This window comes from Agrilus planipennis, unplaced genomic scaffold (assembly GCF_000699045.2).
Source record: "Agrilus planipennis isolate EAB-ADULT unplaced genomic scaffold, Apla_2.0 scaffold83, whole genome shotgun sequence".
Taxonomy (NCBI): Eukaryota; Metazoa; Arthropoda; class Insecta; order Coleoptera; family Buprestidae; genus Agrilus; species Agrilus planipennis.
The window spans coordinates 103,439-118,078 of record NW_020438895.1 but is presented as its reverse complement, the minus strand read 5'-3'; the positions used below and the strand labels follow the sequence as shown (position 1 = coordinate 118,078).

At 32.3% G+C, this 14,640-nt stretch overlaps 2 protein-coding genes and 1 non-coding gene across 3 annotated transcripts in view; all 3 read right to left on the bottom strand.

Moving 5' to 3' along the window:
* Positions 1-83: 83 nt before the first annotated feature.
* Positions 84-4,235, bottom strand: LOC108734275 (myrosinase 1-like). Its single transcript, XM_025973096.1, has 6 exons — positions 4,100-4,235; positions 2,647-3,222; positions 2,284-2,378; positions 1,786-2,223; positions 1,367-1,470; positions 84-557 (listed from the first exon to the last, which is right to left on the bottom strand). Exons 1-6 carry the CDS (start codon positions 4,233-4,235, stop codon positions 425-427), a joined length of 1,482 nt encoding a protein of 493 aa, XP_025828881.1. The 3' UTR covers positions 84-424.
* A 3,531-nt stretch (positions 4,236-7,766) lies between these two features.
* Positions 7,767-11,489, bottom strand: LOC108734357 (myrosinase 1-like). Its single transcript, XM_025973103.1, has 7 exons — positions 11,261-11,489; positions 10,370-10,495; positions 9,665-10,114; positions 9,049-9,143; positions 8,536-8,973; positions 8,201-8,304; positions 7,767-8,074 (listed from the first exon to the last, which is right to left on the bottom strand). Exons 1-7 carry the CDS (start codon positions 11,400-11,402, stop codon positions 7,948-7,950), a joined length of 1,482 nt encoding a protein of 493 aa, XP_025828888.1. The 5' UTR covers positions 11,403-11,489; the 3' UTR covers positions 7,767-7,947.
* A 197-nt stretch (positions 11,490-11,686) lies between these two features.
* The window catches only part of LOC108734274, a 22,588-nt gene continuing 19,634 nt past the window's right edge, over positions 11,687-14,640 (bottom strand). The window contains exons 13-16 of the transcript XR_003230854.1: positions 14,233-14,361; positions 13,729-14,166; positions 13,377-13,480; positions 11,687-12,495 (exon numbers count right to left, since the gene is read on the bottom strand). This is a non-coding gene — a transcript (lactase-phlorizin hydrolase). The remainder of the gene's footprint in view (positions 12,496-13,376; positions 13,481-13,728; positions 14,167-14,232; positions 14,362-14,640) is intronic.

Here is a 14,640-nt window from a genome sequence, read left to right as displayed (position 1 = left end):
AAATGTCTTAAACAGGAATTTAATGGTTCTTTTCTCAGTCTTTTTGTTATAATTAAATATTATTCTGATGCTGTAATATTTTCATTTTAAATTCAGTGATAGGTTTTTACACAAACAAAAGTAACATTTTTCTCGATGCTCGGGTTCGATTCCCGGCAAGAGAGTGATAACGGCAACAATTTTTTTCTAATTAATTAGAGATTGTTTGCAGTGGGTTAAATTAATTCACTAATAGGTATATATCCTGTACTTACAATCCCGCCACTGTGCATAATCAGTAATACAAAAGTAAAGAGACACCCCAGTTATTTGATCTATTATTTATTTATCTAATTCTACATTTTCTGTAATTAAATATTATTTTATTATACTATATGGAAATGCTTTAACGTAAAAAAATTTTGCTTGCAAAAGATTACTTTTATTAATTAATATTCCGTTTGATGTTTGGCACTCCATGATCTCTGATAACATTCTTATAAAAACTAGCTGATTTTTTTGGTGTTCGAGGTCGATTTTCGTCACTGAAGTCCACATGATACAAACCAAATTTAATTCTACAACAATTTCTTAAATGTGTATTATTATGAATACTATTCTTTTTATTAACATAGGTTTTCTGAACNCATTTACCAAATTTAATTCTACAACAATTTCTTAAATGTGTATTATTATGAATACTATTTTTTTTATTAACATAGGTTTTCTGAACTTCTTATAAACATAGGTCTCTTTGATGAACTGCAGTTCAATTATTTGAAGTTAATTTGAAAAGCGATGTAAGCTATTTAAAAGTGCAGATTTCGATGCATCAAATGCATTTTCAAAGTACAAAATTACACTTTCCGACGGTGCTGCCGAAAACGATACAATTTTCCGAATTTCTTATAAACATTGGTCTCTATGATGGGCTGTAATTCAATTATTTAAAGAAAATTTCACAAGCTGTTTGAACTATTGGAAAGTACAGATTTTCGTGCATCGAATGTATTATCAAAGTTCAAAATTATACTTTCCGACGGTGCTAAAAATGACCCTGAAAGTGATCGAAGTTTCGAAATTTCTTATTAACATAGGTCTCTTTGATGGGCTGTAGTTCAATTATTTAAAGCTAATTTTAAAAGCTGTTTAAACTGTTTAAAAGTGCAGCTTTCGATACATCGAATGCATTTTCAAAGTTCACAATTACCATTTCCGACGGGGCTAAAAATGGCCCCGAAAATGATACAATTTTCCGAACTTCTTATAAACATAGGTTTCTATAATGGGCTGTGGCTCAATTATTTAAAGTAAATTTCACAAGCTGATTTTCTTATTGATAGTAAGCTTTCTTTTTGAATAAAAATAAACAAATTTTTGGACTTACTTGTATCCAGAAGTCCACTCCATGCTATCCATTAAACTCCAAATTGTATATCGCTGCACATTGCATCCATCTCGTATTGCATTAATAAGCTCATTTAAATATTGCTAAAATACGTAGGTAAAACAAAAATTAAAATAAAAGTGTTACAGAAGGATAATGAATATATCGTAGATAGAAAAGGCCAAGAATGAGGAGATATTAGAAATAGAAGAAAACAGGGGTCAATAAGGATTATAGGACACGTTCTGAAACATGAAGAATTAGGTAGAGACATATCAAGGGTAGGAAGTAGGAGTAAAGAAGGAATTTTCTGGAGGTAGGGACAAGAGTAAAGAGAAGAGAAAGAGTGGAGGTCGAACTAACAACCCTATCTCAATAAATACGAAGTATTTTACTAATTGCTAAAACAATTGACCTACTGTATGGTAGCTAATCCTATCTTCATCGTCTAAGCCTCCTTTATCTGGATAACCGTTTTCGGTAATATACACTGTCGGGTTATTATACATTTTTCTGATCCAATTAAGGAGCTTCCTTAATCCCCAAGGAACTACAGGCATTAACTCGAGTGCAGACTTCTCCCAATTAGGATCCGTTTCAATATCAACTCTAACGTCGTTATCAAATGAAGGCATCCTAGAAAGTAATGACGTTCTTGCTTTAACAAGTTTAGAACTGTAATGGTTTAATCCTAAAAAGTCGTAGGTTCCCTTAATTGTCCTTATTTCAGAAGATGTTAACACTGGAAGTCGTGATATACTAAAATTTTGAGTTTTGCTGAACTTGTCAATTCGTTCTCTCATAATTCTAGGGTAATTTCCGCCTTTAGAGAAAATCGGATTTATCCACCATCCAAACTAACAACAAAATAATTTCTGTATATTTGTAGGTTGTTTTTAAAAAGGATTTGCTATTACATTCATTTGTAGTACACGTTCAACAGATTTTTCATCCTCTTTTGAATTTGTTTTGGGTTCGTACCAATCGGAATCAATCGCAATTCCCACTTTACCTAAAACAGACATCTACATATTTTAAAAAGATATTTTACGTACATTAGGGCTTAATAGTCTTTCCATGATCATTATCCAATTGGAGTATAAAGGAATTCCAAATTTTTGACTGAAGAACTAAACAATACAAATACTTTTGGCTAATTTACAAATTTTGTATAATGTGAAAATACATTTACATTTTTATTTTGTCTTTTTGAAGAATTTAACTTTCCTTATTGCTCAAACCTCTTTTACATGTTTTTTTGGAGATTTTTTAATACTTACCATGCTGTACTGATTTAAAATAACTTTTATAAACATGATATGTATTAGCGTGCGCCAAAAGAAGTGTTTTGGAGCACAAATAACATCCAATACCCCTTGATTTAATTCCCGGGGCATATAAACCATTTTCATATCCTTGAAGACATATTTTGATAGGTTCATTGAATGTTATCCAAGTTTTTACTCTGTCGCCAAAAAAATAAAACGCTGTTGTAGCGTAATCAACAAAATAATCAGCAATTAATGGGTTTGTCATCCCACCAATATCTTGTATTGGTTGTGGTAAGTCCCAATGGTACAGGGTTACCATCGGTTCAATCTTGTTTCTAATTAATTCGTCGATAATGTTGTTGTAGTATCGAACACCGTCTAAATTTATCGTATTAGTAAATCCCGTTGGAAGGATTCTTGACCAAGAAATTGAAAATCTGTAAAAACTGACATTCAAATATTTAAGAAGAGCGATATCGTTTTTCCAAAGATGGTACGAGTCACAAGCAATATCACCATTGGTTCTATCTGCTGTACTGTTTGGAAAATTGTGAGTAAAGTGGTCCCAGATATTTTCCCCTTTACCTAAAATTTGCAGATAGTTACTGTGATGTCAAAAGTAATTTCAAAAGAAATGAGAGAGTAGAGATGAATGTAACAGTAAGGTTTAGAATGGGAAATGAATGTAACTTCTGGATGAAGAAGGATGAAATGAGCGAGGAAACGTTGCTGTATGTATTGGGAAAATGTGATGAAAGTATGGATGAGTGTAGTGAGATGTTAAGTGAGAATGGGAAGAGGCTGAGTACCTACCTATATTAATTTCATTTTACAATTGATAAGTAAAGAAGAAAAGCCTCAACAAGTATATACGGTGTTTCTGAAATAAGTAGCAAACTTTTTGGAGTTAACTAGGTGCAATAGGAAATCGCATGACGAGTAAGGGACAAACGCAGACGCAATTGAAATCCGAAGCCGGCCCTGGGCGTGAATTGACAACGTATAGAGAGATTGCGTTAACAGTTAAGCAATTACATCGATGAAAAATGTAAACGGCGACGGTTGCGGATTGACTAATAAAGTGAATATCAACAACTTGCAATACTTAATAATCTTTAGACGTCCATTACGGTAGCAATTAATTAAATAACTACTTTATTCATCGCTGATAATGTGAACTACAATTTAAAGTACATCTCGACATGCTACTAAGAACATAAAATTCAAAACAACTACTCCTGCAACACGAATGCTGCACCTGATGGAATGCAGCGTTGCAATGTTGTACTTCCCTGGGTGATCCGACCAGGGTCGGAGTGACCCTTGATTGTACTTTCAAATACTTTTACTTGACTTTTAGTGTCCTGCCACCTTCTGCTACTTGCTACTTATTTCAGAAACACCCTGTATTTAACAAAACTGAACCATTGCTTCGTACAAGAAAATAATAAATTAGTTTTACCGTTTGCGTTCCATCCTCCTTCTATTTGATAGGCTGATGAGGCCACTCCAAACTTGAAATTCTCTGGAAATTTATTGTGAATGTGACATTTGCCAATTGCTACCACCACTAATACTAAAACTATTTTATTACACATGGTTTTGTCTATTTTTTAATTATATTATAGATAGTAGCCATGATGCTGTCCTGAAAAATATGTATTCAAAATTATTGTTTCTTGTTTTGCGTTTAAATAAGTATTAAAAACCAAAAATCATTAAGAATGTTTAAAATAAAAAATTAATTAAGTAAATGCTTATACTGTTGTTGAATAACTAAAGTAATTGCTATAGGTAATGTTTATGGTCCTACATCACAGGGAATTGGTTTCAATTAACAAAAATTTTGTAGGTGTTTTGGAAAGTTGTGTAATCGTCACGGTTTTTAGGAAGTATAAACGAGATCGTCTGTTAAATATGACAAAGGAGAATTTCCCGAGCCATCAAACAATATTGAGATGAAACTTACTAAAGTTCATCGAATAATTTAAGAGCCCTTTTCAGTTTTTCATACCTCACAGGTTTTATAAATCGTTTAGAATCAACTAATTCAATTGTGTTATTAAAAAAAAAATAAATAGTTTTGTATAGTTGTGGTTTATTAGTAGACGAATTGTAAAAAAATAACTTTGAACGTTTCAATCAAAAAATAATAAGTACAAAAATATATATACTTTTTTGTATTTCCTATAGGGATATTTCTCGGTGATTGTGGTAATTATGTAAATGTTGAAGGTTTAAGGGTAAGCTGAATACCATAAGCTAGATCAATATTTTAAATATATAGTATTTTTCATGTACTGGCACTTGATGCAACAATATCAAACGAAACTTACACGCATGCGTTATGTTGCCCCTTCTCTTGTCCATACGCTACTAACTAACGTATCGACATTGACTTTTTATCTTCCATTTGGTTATATTAGTAGAAACATTTATAAAAGTTCGAAAAAAAAATTGATTGAATAGTCTTCAATTATTGGTTTAACTTAAAATTAGTTTCAAGTTTGAATTGGTCAGACTGTATTTCTTATGGATTCAGACCCTCGTGTTCTAGGGAAAGGAATAATGACATATTAATTCCCTTTTGACTCAAGAGAGATATTTAATACGTTTTCGCTTTCAANGGCAATGTTAGGTAATTGGTAATTGTTGTATAGAAATGAGTTTGGTTAAAAAATTTAATGTTATTAAGCTTTAAGATAAAATGTTATTTTTATTTTCTAGTCCAGGCAATATAGGCGGGTGAGAGGGAAAATTATTCAGATAATGTTTTTTACGCAATTTTGTTCGGAAGATCCTCTTGAATCCAACGATATAGGTATTCAGCCGGTAACACGATCGAGTATTCTTTAAATCACGATTATTTAAACAAATGCTAAAAAGCAGCTTTTTTGCCTGGAGCAATTTTTTATATTACTTGGTTTTTTTAATCTCGATAAGAAAGTTCTTAAGCTTTTTTTGTAAAGTTTTTCCGAGTTATGTATTCTTCAATAATAAATTAATTCATAACCGAAAAGCAGACGTTAGATTAACAAACTGAATGTAATTTTTTTGTATTCTACTTTTTAATAAGTAAAATGTGCTCTTACGTATGAATTGCTTTAAATAAGAAAATTTAATCAAGGTTTTTATGGACTCTACAATTCCCTGAAGCAGCTATTTCTGGTTTTCTTCTTTATTATCATTTAAAATCGTTTAGCTTTATTGCTTTTGTAATTAGATAAATAAAACTCAGTTTATATACCTAATTAAACTAAATGTTCTAAATTATTTATTAATCTAAATTATAAATTGATGTTTCAATATAATGTGAACTACCAATTTTTAATAAGCAATTACATCGATGAAAAATGTAAACGGCAACGGTTGCGGATTGACTAATAAGGTAAATATCAACAACTTGCGATACTTAATAATCTTTGGACGTCCATCGAGTAAGGGACAAAAGCAGACGCAATTGAAATCCGAAGCCGGCCCTGGGCGTGAATTGACAACGTATAGAGAGATTGCGTTAACAGTTAAGCAATTACATCGATGAGAAGTGTTTTGGAGCACAAATAACATCCAATACCCCTTGATTTAATTCCCGGGGCATATAAACCATTTTCATATCCTTGAAGACATATTTTGATAGGTTCATTGAATGTTATCCAAGTTTTTACTCTGTCGCCAAAAAAATAAAACGCTGTTGTAGCGTAATCAACAAAATAATCAGCAATTAATGGGTTTGTCATCCCACCAATATCTTGTATTGGTTGTGGTAAGTCCCAATGGTACAGGGTTACCATCGGTTCAATCTTGTTTCTAATTAATTCGTCGATAATGTTGTTGTAGTATCGAACACCGTCTAAATTTATCGTATTAGTAAATCCCGTTGGAAGGATTCTTGACCAAGAAATTGAAAATCTGTAAAAACTGACATTCAAATATTTAAGAAGAGCGATATCGTTTTTCCAAAGATGGTACGAGTCACAAGCAATATCACCATTGGTTCTATCTGCTGTACTGTTTGGAAAATTGTGAGTAAAGTGGTCCCAGATATTTTCCCCTTTACCTAAAATTTGCAGATAGTTACTGTGATGTCAAAAGTAATTTCAAAAGAAATGAGAGAGTAGAGATGAATGTAACAGTAAGGTTTAGAATGGGAAATGAATGTAACTTCTGGATGAAGAAGGATGAAATGAGCGAGGAAACGTTGCTGTATGTATTGGGAAAATGTGATGAAAGTATGGATGAGTGTAGTGAGATGTTAAGTGAGAATGGGAAGAGGCTGAGTACCTACCTATATTAATTTCATTTTACAATTGATAAGTAAAGAAGAAAAGCCTCAACAAGTATATACGGTGTTTCTGAAATAAGTAGCAAACTTTTTGGAGTTAACTAGGTGCAATAGGAAATCGCATGACGAGTAAGGGACAAACGCAGACGCAATTGAAATCCGAAGCCGGCCCTGGGCGTGAATTGACAACGTATAGAGAGATTGCGTTAACAGTTAAGCAATTACATCGATGAAAAATGTAAACGGCAACGGTTGCGGATTGACTAATAAGGTAAATATCAACAACTTGCGATACTTAATAATCTTTGGACGTCCATCGAGTAAGGGACAAAAGCAGACGCAATTGAAATCCGAAGCCGGCCCTGGGCGTGAATTGACAACGTATAGAGAGATTGCGTTAACAGTTAAGCAATTACATCGATGAAAAATGTAAACGGCAACGGTTGCGGATTGACTAATAANACGTCAATTTTGGTTTTACAATATGTTATTTACAACCCTATTGTGGTTCAGATTTGTACTCACCCTTAAATGAATGTTAGTAAAAGTAAAGTAATCCTTTTGTATTCGATATTACTGAAGTATTTGATTTAATCTATGGATCATTAGCACAGTCTTATTGTTTATTTTTATAGTTTAAGACATTTTCAAAACTTCTTTTGGGATAATACTTGCGACCGTATAGTATAATTCTTTGAGTTTAAGATAGAGGTCTAGATTAAATATTTGACTATAAGAGTTTAAATCACTAATTCCTTTAGGATAATTGCAGTCCTTTAAATAGTCTCCACGACTTACAACGTTAAATCAGCGAATATCGTATTAAGGAGACTCCACAAATTTAAACTCTAATATTTAAGTGTGATTTTCCATTTGATTTTATTCATTAGAAATACAGTTTATTTTTATGACAGTGTAATACTACGTACTATTAATTGAAACTATTAATCAAGAATTGGAGTGCAATACTAAAAAACAATTAAGTTAGGTACTTAAGTTTAAGTATATTTTCACACATAAAACCTTCCCTAACAATTAGTAAAATTTGGCAGGCTTCTGTTGTTGATTACACCTTTGTAGTAACTGGCAGATGATTTTGGTAATCGTGGCCTGCTTGAGTTGTTGAAATCGACATAGTACAGACCAAATTTCAACCTACAAGAAAGAGACGTTTGTTTACTAACATTTTATATTTATTTTATTCAATTCATAAATGCAAGTTTGAAATATGTATATTGACATGAAGAGACCCAAAAAGAACAATAATATCTTTTGGCTTACGTGTAACCGGAAGACCATTCCATATTATCAGTTAAACTCCATAATGTGTAACGTTGAACATTACATCCATCATTAATTGAATTCAACAATTCCGTAAGATATTGCTGAAAAAATATATGTAGCAAATTACGTTTTTTTTTTGTATGTAAAATGGGAGACAACAACGATTTCTAAATTAGCGATTTAAGATAATAATTGGTTATAAATCAATACCAACATTTTTGAAATTGAAAAGGGAAACTGATCATTTTCATATTTACTCATTTTTAAATGCAGATATTTTTGTACTTAGTTAATTTCAAGGAATAAAATACGTTGTATAAATATCTACGCACATTATGATAACGTATTCTAGCTTCATCATTCAATTCTCCTTTATCAGGATAACCATTTTCAGTGACAAAAACTAGGGGGTTGTTGTATTTCACCCGTATCCAATTGAGGAGTCTTCTGAATCCCCAGGGAACCACGAATAGCCAATGAGCAGCTGATTTTTCCCATTTTGGGTCGACTTCCATTTTAACTCCAACATCGTCATCAAACGATGGTACTTGAGAAGGAGTTAAATTACCTTCTTCGATAAATCTCGTAGTGTAATGGTTTAACCCGAGAAAGTCATAGGTTCCTTGAATGTATTTAATTTCTGAAGGTGTTAAAGTGGGTAATCTGGACTCGCTGAAGTTTTGAGATTTACTGACAAATTCTATTCTGTCTTTCATTACTTTGGGGAAATCCCCTTTGTTTGAAAATATTGGGTTCATGCACCATCCAAACTAGAAAGTAATAAAAATAATACGTTTCGATAGTAATCTAATTTCTAATTAATCGGAACATTCCCAATATCTTACATTCATCTGTAGAGCTCGTTCAGTTGCTACAGCATCCTTTTCTGATAATGTTTTGGATTCATACCAGAAGGTACTTATAGTTATCCCAACAATTCCTAAAATATTTATTGATTTATCTCCGAAGAAATTCTCCTCCAGTGTGATCAAATACATATTGACATCGTCCTGATGTTGGTAAAGTGTTAACCATCCAACCACGTCTTAAACTATTCGAAGAGGTGAAGATCACTGTATGCGAGGTCTGAATTGCATGACGGATAATTGAAAACGTCCTACTTGAATTGCTTGGGAAAACTTGTTGTCATACTGTCACAGTGCAGTCGTCCATTGTTATGTACGAAAATCAAGAGCATCTATCCTATAGTCCAGATCCCGCACTAAGTAATTTTTATCTCTTCGTACAGTTGAAGTCATAGGTGGATGGACGACTTGTACAAAGAGAGCATGATGTCACCGTACAACAAAAATAACTCAATCGTTCAAAGAAAAATAGGTAATTTACTAACCGATCCCCCTTTTCGTAAGAAATTTTTACTAGATCATCGGAAGTTAAACAAAATATAGCACTTTTTTGATAAATAATAACAAATACATATTTTTGGTAGTCAATGAGTACCGTTTTGTGTTTTCCTAAACCTTTTGTCATATGCATGGTACGCTTTGGCATGAGCTAATAATAATACTTTTGAGCATAGGTAGCATCCAATTCCAGGCATGGCAATTCCAGGAGCGTGGTTCCCATTTTCATATGTTGATAAGCATATCGACCACGGTTCGTTGAACGTTATCCATTTTTTAACCCTGTCTCCAAATAAAGTATAGACAACAATGGCGTAATCACGGAAATATTTCGCTATCACAGGATTTGTCAGTCCTCCCAAGTCCTGTAAAGGTTGTGGCAAGTCCCAATGGTAAAGTGTTACCATGGGCTCGATGTCGTTCTGGAGTAATTTGTCGATTATATTGTTGTAGTATCGAACTCCTGCTGGATTTATTTTGTTACTGAAACCAGTCGGAAGGAGTCGAGACCAGGATATGGAAAATCTATAATACGTCACACCTAAATCTTTTACTAGATTTATATCATTTTCCCACTGGCGGTATGAGTCACAAGCAATATCNCTTTGATATGAAAATATCCACAGACGTTGTTCAATTTACTTCGTGAAGTCAAGGTAATAAGTAGTGTAGTTTTTTCAATAAAACATTGAAATGTGACGTTCTGATACTTAATTATCTGCTGGATTTATTTTGTTACTGAAACCAGTCGGAAGGAGTCGAGACCAGGATATGGAAAATCTATAATACGTCACACCTAAATCTTTTACTAGATTTATATCATTTTCCCACTGGCGGTATGAGTCACAAGCAATATCGCCTGTGCTTCTATCTGCTATTCTATTTGGATACTCATGCGTAAATCGGTCCCAAATATTCTCACCCTTTCCTGCAAGATATTGTTAAATTTTCCCTTAAGTAAACAAGATTTTTAGTACGTTACATAAACCGAAATTAATTGGTTAATAATAAAAAGGAAGAAACAATTTTTATACGAAATATATATTTAAAAAATAAATCGATTTGTAGAGATTGTAACTCCCTCTATATTGGCCAAACAAGTGGAAATTTTTAGATGCGATTGAGAACATTTGGTTTTACAATATGTTATTTACAACCCTATTGTGGTTCAGATTTGTACTCACCCTTAAATGAATGTTAGTAAAAGTAAAGTAATCCTTTTGTATTCGATATTACTGAAGTATTTGATTTAATCTATGGATCATTAGCACAGTCTTATTGTTTATTTTTATAGTTTAAGACATTTTCAAAACTTCTTTTGGGATAATACTTGCGACCGTATAGTATAATTCTTTGAGTTTAAGATAGAGGTCTAGATTAAATATNTTCTCTTGGAACAAAAAGGTTTTTGAAACTTCGATTTTTTACTATTTTTTTTAATGGGGTCGCAGGTCGATCCCGTGGAAATTTTTCATTAGTTTTTGACTACCTTTTCTGAGCCTACTGTTCATACATTGACTTTAATGTTATGGATAAGGGGAACAATCGTTATAAGTCTTTTGGATAAAGATCTTGACATTAAAATTCTTAATTCCAGAATAAAGTCAATTAATTAGTAAGTCTGTTAGTTATTGTTTGAAATTTTTCCATCATTCAATGTTTAAAAATTTTGAAACAATTTTTTGGCACTTACCGTCTTCGTTCCAAGCACCTTCGATTTGATATGCGCTTGTCGAAATTCCAAACTCGAAATAAGAAGGAAATTCATGAATTTGACAATCACCATTTCTGATAAATTTTATAAACGCAATGAATATAATAATTTTAAGATACATTTACACTGCTACTGTTGTTACTGCACTGTTTAAAATTTAATATTAGGTTTTATTACAGTGGAATTATAAAGGGACAGTTCCTTTCGACTTTTAATAAGATTGTTTAGTTTATTTTCCTTGTTGCAATGGATGATAATTTAACATTAGTTAAGTTTATCTGAAACCTTGTTTCGTGTTTGTAAAGATAAAATTTTTAAATGTTTTGAAATGTAACGGATATCGTAATGAGACGTGTTTTCCGAAGTGGCAGGGACGAAGGTAAATAAGGAAAAATAAACAAAAAGTAGGAAACATGCATTTAATATAAGAATACATTAGCTAACTTTTTATTTTATATTTTATTTAGATAAAAAAGAATATTATGTACTACTGCGTATTATCAAAATTAAGTAGTTTCAAATGGATTTTAGTTTAGTGGGTAGTATATAAATCCATATGGTCGGTATCCTTTGATGGAAAGTATGCAAATATGAAGGATTAGTATTTAAGTATAAATGGTTAGAATTTGAATCAAAGAGGTCACTATTTAAATGTAAACTAGATAACTAACAAAACAATTAATACCTACACAATTATTGACCGTTTAGCATTTCCATACTGACCATTTATTATTTTCGTACCGATCATTTTGATGATAAAAACTAATCGAAATTTGACATAGATTTGTATGCACTAATCGAATATAGGTTTAAATATGTTATCACTAGTTTTTCATTAAAATAATTTACTTTTCAACAAAATAGTACCTTTATCTAAAACTATATATATGTATGTAGTTTTTCAAATGTACTAACTCACTTTTCGTTGATTTTATTGATCGAACTTTTTTCTTTTTGTCAAATTAAAATTGATTACTGCAGTTGTAGACTTTGTAAAGTACAAAACTTCACCGAATGCTTGGCAAGCATTCAGAACCTAATACGTAATATCACTTTTTGCCCCTGTAATATATTTCTACGAATAGAGCTTCCCCTTAGTAAACTTTGGCAAGCCTCTGTAGTTGATAACACTTTTATAGAAACTGGCAGATTTTTTTGGTGTTCGGGTTCTAGTAGAGCTGTTGAAGTCGACGTGGTATAGACCGAATTTTAAGCTAAAAAACATATGAAATAGGTGTATTGTTTACTGATAAATATAATATGAAAAACATATTAAACAGCGCAAGACTCAGCGACCCAATTTCGAAGTACTTTTCAGTAACATAGTTACCTTCTTCAGGGACGGTTTTTTAGCATTGAGGTTTCAGTTATTTAGTGTATTCTACATATTTACTGCTTACTTTTTTATGAGTTATGATCTTTAATGTGCAAGTGAAAATAGCAATTACCTAATAACCGAAAATTGGGGTTGCTTTTTCGAATTTTAGGTGAATTTAAAACTAGATGTGAAATAACTTCATAGTAGGTCCATTTTAAGTAAAAATAACAGCTCAATTTTTCTAATTTTGTAATAATTCGATGAAGGCTTCTCCTTTGATATGAAAATATCCACAGACGTTGTTCAATTTACTTCGTGAAGTCAAGGTAATAAGTAGTGTAGTTTTTTCAATAAAACATTGAAATGTGACGTTCTGATACTTAATTATCGCTAATGGTTTTTATGTAATACTAATGTGAAAATTCATTTTCGATTATCTATCCAGGACCAGAGGTCAAAGGTCCCGGGTTCTATTTCCGACGGGGATGTGACAACAGCAACAGAAATTTTCCCTCATTAACTTGATGTAGTTTGTAGTGGATAGAAAATTGAAAATGAAGTTTCACATTAATATTTCATATTAACCATTATTAATAATTAAAAATGTCATTGGATTTCTATGTAGTTTTCATACTCATTTTTGAAAAACATATTCCTTTGAAAAACGTCAATTTCATTGATTTATTCTTGACCTTATCACTCGCGACCTCTATATATCTCCATGAAAGCTTGTTAAATGAAATTAATCAAAAATATGAATAATATCTTTTTGCTTACGTGTAGCCGGATGACCACTCCATATTATCAATTAAGCTCCATATTGTATAGCGTTGCACATTGCAACCGTCCTCAATTGCATGCAGCAGTTGTGTCAGATATTGCTGTAAGAATATTAAAAAAGAGAAATAGATAACGTTTTCTCTTCTTTGTATGGAAAATTGACTACAGTAAATTCAGTATAATATTTCTCCAGATTTTTAAACAAAAGTATCAACGCATTATAAAATAAAAAGAAAAGTAATTGTCCGCTGTTAAGTTTCTCTACTTCTAAAATTTTGTAAAAATGGTAGATATATATATGTGGATAGATACAAATATAGGTATACTTTATTTTTGAATGTTTACGCACATTATGGTAGTCAACTCTGCCGACATCGTTCACTTCTCCCTTATCAGCATACCCATTTTCGGTGACAAAAACCAAAGGGTTATTGTATTTCACACGTATCCAGTTGAGGAGTTTTCTAAATCCCCAGGGAACTACAAATATCCAGTCGGCAGCTGATTGTTTCCATTTTGGGTCTACTACTGCTTTAACTCCAACATCGTCATCAAACGATGGTACTTGAGAAGGAGTTAAATTACCTTCTTCGATAAATCTTGTTGTGTAATGGTTTAATCCGAGGAAATCATAGGTTCCTTGAATGTATTTAATTTCTGAAGATGTTAAAGTGGGCAATCTGGACTCGTTGAAGTTTTGAGATTTACTAACAAATTCTATTCTGTCTTTCATTACTTTGGGGAAATCCCCGTCGTTTGAAAATATTGGGTTCATCCACCATCCAAACTGAAAGCATAACAGAGATAGCACATATCTATACAAAATATTTACAGAATATTCACAATGACTTACATTCATTTGTATCGCACGTTCAGCTGCTGCAATATCTTTTGGTGAAGTTGTTTTGGGTTCGCCCCATCGTGAATCTATTGTAATTCCTACTTTTCCTGAAATATCAAAAATAGAAATTGCACATTTAGCCTAACTCACTAGCAGTGGAGAAACTTTAGACTAGGAATTTTAAAGAAAATACCACAAGGAGCTGGAGCATACGTAATCCTAAAATGTAGCATCGTACTACAGATGGCACTCACCACGCCATTTGTACTATTTTCTAAAACGCGCTGTTAAGACAGCAGGTAAAGGTTGGTCTGTGTTCTGTCGGAGCTGCGTGCGACGCGCTGATGAGATCCAAAAAGATCGAAATCGCGATCCGCGTCTGGCAGTTTCGACAGAATACAGACCACTTCGAATTATTTT